This window comes from Cariama cristata, unplaced genomic scaffold (assembly GCF_000690535.1).
Source record: "Cariama cristata isolate BGI_N322 unplaced genomic scaffold, ASM69053v1 scaffold5690, whole genome shotgun sequence".
Lineage (NCBI taxonomy): Eukaryota > Metazoa > Chordata > Aves > Cariamiformes > Cariamidae > Cariama > Cariama cristata.
This window is the reverse complement of record NW_009592852.1, coordinates 39,446-49,389: the sequence shown is the minus strand read 5'-3', so window position 1 is coordinate 49,389 and position 9,944 is coordinate 39,446. Positions and strand designations below refer to the sequence as shown.

At 42.5% G+C, this 9,944-nt stretch overlaps 1 protein-coding gene across 1 annotated transcript in view; it reads left to right on the top strand.

Annotated features, from left to right (window-relative positions):
• Nucleotides 1–9,944, top strand: part of LOC104160119 (tetratricopeptide repeat protein 7A-like) — a gene marked incomplete at its 3' end in the record, with an annotated part of 53,908 nt that overhangs the window by 25,912 nt on the left and 18,052 nt on the right. Inside the window, exon 6 of the mRNA XM_009698215.1 lies at nucleotides 574–678. Coding sequence (XP_009696517.1) covers nucleotides 574–678 — 105 coding nt within the window. The remainder of the gene's footprint in view (nucleotides 1–573; nucleotides 679–9,944) is intronic.

The following is a 9,944-nucleotide window of genomic DNA, read 5'->3' as shown; positions in this document are numbered from 1 at the left end:
TGCTGAACAGTGCATTGCTCTGCAGTTGCTTGCTCCACCCTTTGTATGGTGGGATACCAGTTGTATTCTTGTATGTTGTGGAACTGGAGAAGAGACAAAACAGTCTACAGAGCAGATTACTTTAGCTACACAAACCTGAATAGAGTTGGCCTAAAAATGTTAACATGCTGGAGGATAAGCTCTTTATGATCTCTTCTGGCTTACTGGAAAATGGTTATGTGCAAGAAAAACTATAGCAGAATTCTTGTGAATTGAGAGGGCAGAGTTAAAATAACCAGTGCGCTAACAGCCGAGGAAAACTGTTTCTTATAAAGTGCACAGCCAGGGCTGGTTCTTTGGCATGTTTCCTCTGAGCGTGGGAAGAGTGTGTGTTTGTGCGCACATGTGCACACATCTGTGTATGTGTCTGTGGAGGTGGGAATAAAGTTGCTAACTTGTTGCTGACATACGATTCTTTACTTCACAGCATTTCTTGGTATGTTTAATTGAAGTATCTTGCTTGAACTCTGTAACAGCATTGTCTAATCAACCTTTTTTATTTCCTCCTCCTCTCTCTCCCTCCTCCTCCTCCAGTCAGCGTATGCTGTGTCAGTGCTCAAAGAGTGTGCTAAACTGCGACCTACAGATCCCACCGTACCGCTTCTGGCTGCCAAGGTCTGCATTGGGTCGCTGCACTGGGTAAGCAAGCTGATGCAGTTCTTATTATGTAGTGGTGCTGTGGTGACAGTGCCACAGTGTAGTTGCAGTGGGGAGAAGGGGAATCTCTGTTAAAAATCATACATGTATGCATGTCTTTTTAAAAAAAAAAATGAAAATCCCAGCAAGAAGTTTTGCAGTGAGTCACTGAAATGCGTTTTGCTGGCACATTAAACAAAGGAGGAGCGGGGAAAGCCGTGACAGCCATTCTGGGGACTGCTTCTTCAACTGAGTGTCGAGTTGAATTGGCCAGTCTTGTAGCCCCTGGAAAACAAAAGTTAGTAATTATAGTGGACTGTTAGACAGTTCAGGTTTGCTGGACAACTCAGTCCTTTGTTCTTGAAATTGCTGTGTCAGTGTTTTCTGTTCTGGATGTGTTAATGTATGCCCCAGAAGCAGAGTGGGAGTGGAAGTCTGTGTCTGTGAAATTCTGATTATCCCAAGGAGCAGAAACATCTGTCAGTCTTTTGGTGCTTGGTTTAATTAATTGAATGGCAGCCTGCTGTTTTCACCTGTCCTCACCACGAGGTGTCCCTGCAGTCAGTGAAGGATTATAACTGCTAATATAAGTAAAACGAAGATGCAGGAAAGCATGAAAGTACCAGAAGAATCTGCCCGGATTTTGGTGAAAAGTTGCAGGGGCTAGATTTGCTGTTGTTGTGTCCCCTTACCGCCTGCCTCCCCATCCTCTACATCCCTCTCTGGTGAAAGTTGCTATTCAGCTGAACTTAATTGAATGTGTCAGTTTACACCACTGGTACCGAGGAGATCTGGTTATGTATGTTTTTGAATGAGCTATACTGTTCAAACTATAATGATTAAACTTACATGTGAGTCAGCAAAAGCTGAGAAGTATCTTGTTCTAGAAAAAATCTTTGGGGTCTGAGGACCTTGAGGGAATCCTTGCTGAACTACCCAACCTACCTTGGTTCTCTATATAGAGCAATTTAACTCTCTTGTACTCGTAGCTCAATATCTAAATTTTGAGGGCTGAAAGTCATTCAGTGATATAAAACAACGTTCACAGTGAATGTTACTTTTTTAACAAAGCAAATAGAGATTTTTTTTTTTCTGATTCTTAGAGATGATAAAACAATACGAAAGCTAGGTGTTACAACTGTGTTGAACACTCTTATTAGTATCTCTGACAAAGTTTTCAAAGCAAAATCAACTTGTCATTTGTCTAAAATATCAGTGAGTATATTGATAATTTTTACTCTGTAGGCTCTGGAGCTAGAGGAACTTCATGGGCTAAATTCCTGCATTCACTTGGAGCCATACAGGGGGGGACTGCAAGACCCTGACAGCTTTCCTTGCCAATTCTGCTGTCTCGGTGATTGCCAGGAGGCAAAAAAAATTAAAACCCAGCAGAACAGTTGTGTTAAATGTGGGGAAAATCTTTCCCTGAGGTCAGGCTAGTTTTTATCTAGGAGTCGGAATTTTAGTATGGGAGACAAACTGGGGATCTCCATGTTGCAAATAAATACTTTGCTGTCTTCCTTCCTGTTCTGTGAACACAAATCCAACAAAGGAAAGGCACTGGAGCCACAAAGCTAATGAGGGAAGATGTTCTGTTGGACCTGATACTTAGGAACAAGGAAGAACTGGTTGGGAATGGGAATGGCTTTACTGACTATGGTGGTGAAGTTCAGGATTGTGAGAGAAGGCAACACGGCAAATAGTGGAATGGTCTGTTCAGACGTGCTTTGAGTGACTTTGACCATTTCTGAACACAGACAGTGACTTCCAAGAAGGCTATGGTCTCTTGATAGTTGCTAAACACGTGACCTCTGCCATAACTAGCCTTTGGACAAAATTTAAATACAGTGTATGCATCTTGTGAGACTCCGTGCTGAAATCAAGGTCCCTGGGATGCTCTTATGTTTAAGAGGAGCAATGAAGTTTTAATGCAGGCACTATACCAAACACTGGATCATTGATGTGAGTTGAGGTGAAAGGACAAGGAATCCCTTTTCTTTCATGTGTTAACCTTGGTGTTTATACAGCTCTTGCTATTGAGGACTAAATTTCAAATGCTGCCATTAAAGTCTGCCGACTGTGATGGATGAGGCATTGAATGTGAAATTATGAGCCCAAATTGAAGATGCTGCTATGCCAGGAAATGGGCAGAGTCAGGATTTGTCCTCCTCATTGGTGCTTCTTCCCAAAATCTCTTTGGATCTGCTAGTGCAGCTAGCATATGAAAAATAGGTTGTTATAGGGACACTTAGAGAAGACGGTGAGACTGTAATTCAGTCCCGTCTCTGTCCTCAGGCAATCCAGTATCTCTAGGCTTCTCATACATGGCAGAGCTGATAAAGCCACAGTCTAACCCTAAAAAAATAGGAGAAACAAGGGTAAAATCGGCTGGTTTTGATTATTGCAAAGTAGGAGATTTTTTTTCCTCTATCTACTGCTTTTTAATTGCGTGAAACACTTTTCAGTGTTATTCAGTCAGACTCTGGCTCAGAACTGGGGCACAGTATGGAATACAAACGTGATTTCACAAGAGGGTAATTTAGCTGCAGTTTTCTATACCGCAACCTTATGAACTAAAACCAAATTAAAAATATTCCTCTCCCCTCTTCGTTTCACTTAGTGGCCTATGCTGTACCCTGATACCAAACTTGATGGTATAGAAGAGTTTTAATTAAGGGGAGTCAGAGGGAAATCAGAGCATCTTTTAAAAGAACTGAAATGATAGGTTCCCATATCTCATAGTCAAAGGGATGCTTCTGATATTTCTGGCAAACTCCTGTACCTACTAAAAACCTTCCTGCTTAGCAGAGCTTTTTTTCTAAATGTCATCCTTGCAGTAATTATTTGCATTTAAATTACATGACAATCAAATCAGAATTGAATCATTTAAACTGGAAGTGAACAAGCTGATCAATGCCAGTATAAATAGAAAGGAGGATAGACATGGCATGGGAACAGTCTAATGGACAAATGTTAACAGTTACAAATACTCAAATACATCTTGCTTTTCAGAACATATAAAATATGATTAATCTCTCAATTAGGAAAGAACTCTATGTACTTGATTGCTGGCTAGGCAGGAAAAGGGTGAAATCAGATCACCATTTATTGACATGAAACTGCTAATTTGTATGTCCTGCATCTGTCTAGTATGTGCTTTTGGTGCAGGATTGTACTCAGTTTGTTTATGTTCCATGGGCAAGCAGTACTTTAGTCTTATTTCAGTTACTAGCAATAAAAACACCACAAAACATTTATGCAGCTGAATAATTACAGAATGTCATGAGGAGCACAGAACAGTTTCTTTGCTGATTAATCTAGTGGTCACTTAACTCATTTTGCTGGCTTTGTACATGGTGTCTCAGCACACTTTAAGAACCAAAGAAAACAAAAAAACGTAATTGAAATGTACCATAGTGATTTACAACATTGAGGATGCTCAGATCACATCTATGCATCTCAGTGCAGAACAAATCAAAGTAAGAACATGCATGCATTCATGCTGTGCCATGCAAATCAATATATAACAGAGCCTGATGTGGAAAAGAGCTAAACGCCCCCAGCTTCTGTTGTGACAGTATGACCAGATTATTAGCTGATGTAAGTTGGCACCACTCCACTGGCATATTACTGGCACCATGCTGCCTTACATCAGCAGATGATCTGCCCCATCAAGCAGTAGCTTTGAGGATTGGGCCTGCAGTAAACAACTGAGTGATACAAGCAATGTTTTGGTTACCTTTTTCAGAATTACAGGTTTTCACAAATTAAAAAAAAACCACAAAAGCGGAGTGAACAGTAAATCAGTACTTCATTAATTCTAAAGCTTGTGCCAGTTGTCTTAGAGGACCAGAAAAGCCCCAAAACTAGTGCACCTATATAGACCACAGTTGTCTGGTCAGGATGTGGTTGGACCTGTACTTAATAAAGCTCACGAGATACAAAAGTTTTCAATAAAATTGGAACTTTTGTACTGTATCTAGCCCATTACACAGGTCTTTTAAATGTCTTTGTAGTAGGCTTAGAATTACTTTTGAGACATCAAGCTGCCTAGCCTTCTAGTGTGCCGGGATGTCAGCAGGACAGTTTGCTTAACTCGCACGTGAATGATTCTAGCAAGTGAACACAAAGCCCATTTATGTTTAGCTAGCTGTCTTTTAGCTTTCCAGAATACACTATGAAGTTTTTGACTACTGAAGTTCAGAGTATTGTTTTAGTTATAATAGGAAAATTGATGTACCTTACTGTGGAATATGTGCATACTGAGGTTGTCCTGCCTTGGTCCGCTGTAAATTCAGAGTTCCACTTATGAAAAGGCTTGCTACAATTTCCTCTTTCACTCAGCCTTCCCTGGCATGGCCTCAGCTGAATGCTCACTTGCCTATTTTGGCAGTGACTTTGAGTTGCAGTATGCGTTGTTGTTTTTAATATTTTAATAGTACGGTACTGTTAATTTCACTACTAATGTAGGTTCTCCAGGACCCTATTATGGCAGATGTTGTGAAAATACTAAAACCAGAACTTCTGCCTACAGGCAAGTGTTACATACTGAATTTCTCCGTTTTAGGAGCCTTATTTAAAGGCATTTAGGGTTACTGTGATGCTTTCTTGTGCCTTTTGCTCCAATGATTTCAATGGAGGCACATTGAAAACTTTGTGAATACACATAGAGACAAATGGTTTGTAGTCCTGGGATAGACTTGAATCTTCTAGGACTCTGGTCTGACAGAAAGTAGGAAGACATGAGGCATGTTCTTACTGTTTTCATTGCCTCACGGTTGATAAAACAGAAATAGTGCTGTGCTAAACTTGTGTAGCACCAAATGATGCCAGTGTTATCAGCTAGTATGAACTTTTGGAAGGACTTCACCGACAAAACCTTCAGTGCAAGATGGTGCTGTGCACCTCAGACATTTCCCTCGTTTCTTTTAACTCACCAATCCTAGTATGCACAGTGAAGTGCTCTGCTCCTGCACTTTACTGGGAAGACAGAGATTGTGCCATCAGTCAGGGAAAGGGAGAAGAGGGTGGGGTTGGGCCAAGCCAGACCATGCATGGAGTCATAAAAAGCAAGTAAGACATACCATGAGGTCAATAAATCATGGTGCATGTCGAGGGGGAGGTTGGCAGGATGTAGATTTAGGGCTGCATACTTCTGAGGAAACAGTTTATCATTTATTACTTTCACAGACCACTTAATCCGAGAGTGCTTCTCTCTCCTGTCCGTTGTTGACCCTGTCACTGTAGATGGTAAATGCTGTGCATGTGCTTGTACCCAGTCACCTAGGAGCCCTGGCGTTGCATGGAAATGCTTTGGTCTTACTGCAGGATGAGTAATACTGAAAGATCAAATCTAGTCCCATTATTGGAGTTATTGTGCCTGCTGAGCGGATGCTCTAGAGGACCGACATTGCTAGGGTGAGAGGCTACTGAGAGAGCAGTGAATGGTAAGGAGCTACTAGAGATTCCTTTCATCTTTTAAAAGACATCCTTGCTTATGTTCACAGCTTCTGTGATTGGGGCAATCTCAAGGGTTTTAGACATCAAAAATGACCAAGAATTTTGCTGTCTGTAGATCTCCGTTGTGAACAAACGACTCTTGCTACAGTGGAGGAAAGGCCCAAGTATTTCTCAGTGCTGGGGACTGATCTTACATTGAGAGTACGTTGGTGGGCTTAGCACTGGTGACACATGGAGAAAATGCTGACTAGACCAACGATAGAAGGCACAGGATTTTTTTTTTTCCTGACATATGTCACATGATTCATTTTGCTGTGAACAGCTGTGAGACAAAACCTTTCCCTTATTCTATGCCTTATTGGACAATTTCTTCCTATGCATTTTTCCTCTTCTCATTCTTTTTTACCAATAGTTAATTTTTTTCTCCTCTTTGAAGCAGTCTCTATACCTACAACCCAGTATAGTGAAAATGATAAGAAGAGCTTAATCCAACTAGTTAACATCATTTGTAATTTTGTGTAGATTCCCTTTCCGTAGAATTTGGGTCTCTTACGTGCTTGGGTATCCCTCAGTCTCACTCTTTTCCAAACTCCCCTGCTTCACTAATGCTATCTGCTGTCCTAGGCCCAGTGTCACTTGATGTGTTTCCTGCCTCCTCCCTTGTGTACGCCTCTTTTTTGGCGCAGTAAGGTGCCGTTTCCACGCTGCAGTACATCATCTATTTGCTTGTCCTCAATTGTTCTAAATCCATGCTGGTGAGAACTGCAGCTCCTGCTTAGTCCTGGAGGGTGTTGATTCAGTGGGGTAGGGCTTCAGCTTTTCTAAAAACAAGCTGGGTGGCAGTTGGAAACCAGCTGGGTGGCCACAGGCCAGGGGACAGCACCTGCTGTTCCCCACTCCCTTGTCAGTATGCCCCCAGGCTTGGCTCGAGCACACACCAAAACCTACGGTCAAATAACAGGGGTGGCTGGAACAGCCACTTTCTGTTGCAGGGAAAACATCCCTCAGGGTTACACAGCTAACAACTGTTCCTTTTCCATCAAAGATGATGGAGAGAGTGGAAGGGGGGAAAAAAAAAAAACAAAACCAAACAACCCCACAGTATTACACTCTTATTGGTGTCAGCTCACAGTTTGGCAGCTTGTCTCTCTCCAGGTGCCAGGTGTGTGCTTGTTTCTGGTGTGGTGGAGAGGTTGCTTAGCTAGGGCTTCCAGGTGTCTCCTGACAGTTTATACAGCTTGAGTTCAAAATACAGAAAGTTCTTTTTAGTTTGTTTTTCTCCCACACCTGCTTTCTGAGATTTCTTCCATGCAGGTCTCAGAGGCAGGGAACCTCTCCTGGCTACCTGTGGCGCTGCCCTTCTCTCCACTGGCTATTCAGTGCAAAGCATGCAGAAGAATGTAAGAACAGTAAGGACCAAATCGAAAGTGTATCTTTGTGGTTTTCAGACTTTGGGTTTTGCTTGCTTCTGAGAGAGTAACAAGTAGTGATTCTAACGAAACTGACTTCAAGCTGTTAGCGGCGCTCTTGATGCCCAAAGAAGTATCTTTCCATGGTGTTGGGAGCTGCCGTGGGCACTGCTAGCGACCAGGTAACACCAGTTAACAGTACTTTTCCTAATCACAAAATGATGCTGTGCCATGTCTGCTGTCAGGGAGGACGTGTGGCATCCTGTGGCTTCGAGCTTACTAGCAAGGGCCTGTAAGCTGCAACAAGAAGTTCTGACCCATGTTTCTTGCTCTTCCAATGCAGTGTTGTGTCACCTTAAGATTGGAGCTCTCTAAAGTGAATGAACCATTTAAGTTCCCTTCATATTGAGGCTGGGTGCTGACAGTCCAATAGGAGTAGGGATGGACATCTTGATTCTGCTGATAAGCTTTCTGCCACTGAGCTCACGTCAACTTCTGGGAGTCCCACAGGGTGAGGCTTCACCTACCCGGTACCACATGGGGAGAGGAGAAAGGGGGAGCAGCTCCTGCTGCTTCAGGTAATGTGGCAGCAGGCAGGAGCTGCAGCTGGGAATGATTGTATCTGATGGGACTCCAGAGGGGTCGATGCCTCGTTTGGAGGCCTTTCCCCCTCCCTTTCCCATTGCTACAGCACAGAGTGGAGACATCTCATATGCTTAAGGACCCTCATGAACACAGCTTTACTGACAGATCAGAGCTGAGGCTTGCTACTACTCCTTCACTCAGGTGTATGGAGAGGGAGTTTTCATACAGACTGAAATCCAGTAGTCCTTGCAATTTAGTTGGTAGCCCCAAGTATGCCCTGAGGGAGGTATTCCTGTTTCAGGTAGTGGTTTCCAAATTCGTAGCTGACGGAGGCAATCAGCAAGACTGATGCACTGGGGAGTTGAAACCTCACAGTGGGTGATGTGAGTGAAAGGTTTTCACACTTGCCTAGAATGATTGAAGAGTAGGAGAATGGGAGAAGAGGGGGCAGATGGCAGCCACAACAGGGCTGGCAGGGGAGGTGGCTGAGTGCTGTAAGAAGGAAAAGTAAATGCTCTCAAACAGAACCAGCTGTGATGGAGTTTGCAAGACCACTTATTTTCAAAGCAGCTTTCAGCTGACCCAAGTTTGTATTCATGAGAATCTTTGTGGCTGGTCGAAGTGCTATTAGTGTTTAGTATGAATAAATGTTTACAAGAATGTTTGTGCTTGAAGTGCTCTTTTAGCCATTCTGAAAAGTTGTGGTTTTAATTATTCATACAATAGACTAATTTGACACTCACAGGTGGCCCTGGATAACTGGCAGGCAAGAAAGCTAAATGGTGTGCTGCTGATTTATGTGGTGTAGGCCATCAGTCAGAGACTGGAAACGCCATCAGCTGACCATTCAGAGAAACAATGGAGCAAAATCTCTCCAATTTTAAACTTCTCCATTTCAACTCCAAGCCTTTCATTTAATCTGTTTTTTTTGGTACACTCTACCCACCCCTACCCTTGTTTGCTAGTCATTAGAATTCCTTGTATAGCTCTTTTCTTCATCTAATGGAGGCTTCTTGGATGCAAGTGTGTGTGTAGGGAGAAGAGGAGAAACAATGAAGAAAGAGAGTGGGAATATAGCTGTTTATGGTGGCAAAAGAGGTGCATAATTAATTTTCTGGCTGCAGAGATTTCATGTCTTACATAAAAGTTCCTGAAAGAATTCAGTTATTGTTTCATGGGAAGGGGTTTTTGTTGTGGTGTTTTGGGTTGTTTGTTTGTTTGTTTGTTTTTTTATCTCTCTCTGTGTGGCAAGTCATGGGACATTTGCTTCTTCCATTGTCCTAGGCTCTGGTCCAGAACACGCTTCAGTATGTGACAAGGAAGTCAGTAGGGCTACTGACAGGATTAAGAAATCTCCTGGAACAAATCTCAGTCTTCCTGATGTGATCAGAGTTTAAAGGGGCTCATCTGAGCATCACTGAAGTCAGTAGGACTATTTCCAGTGTTTTCAGTAGACTTTCAGTTATGCTGTTAAAGGCAGTCCTTGCAATTTAGTTGATAGCCCCAAATATGCCCCAAGGGGGTATTCCCATTTCAGTTAGTAATTTCCAGATTCATCGGTGACTAGGCAATCAGCAAGACTGATGCTTTCATAGTGCTTTCAGGGAAGAGTTTGATGATAAAATATACATTGGTCATTGGGCTGACTGATCTGAGGTTTCAGAAATTTGGGAACTATAGGTCTATATCTAGTTTGAATAGTATGGTCTCAGGAAGCTGTACAAGTGAGGAAAAGACTCAAGCAGTGGAGACTGCATCTTCGCTTGCATTTTTCAGCCTTTCTTTGTGCTTACAGTAACAGTAACTTTTTTCCTA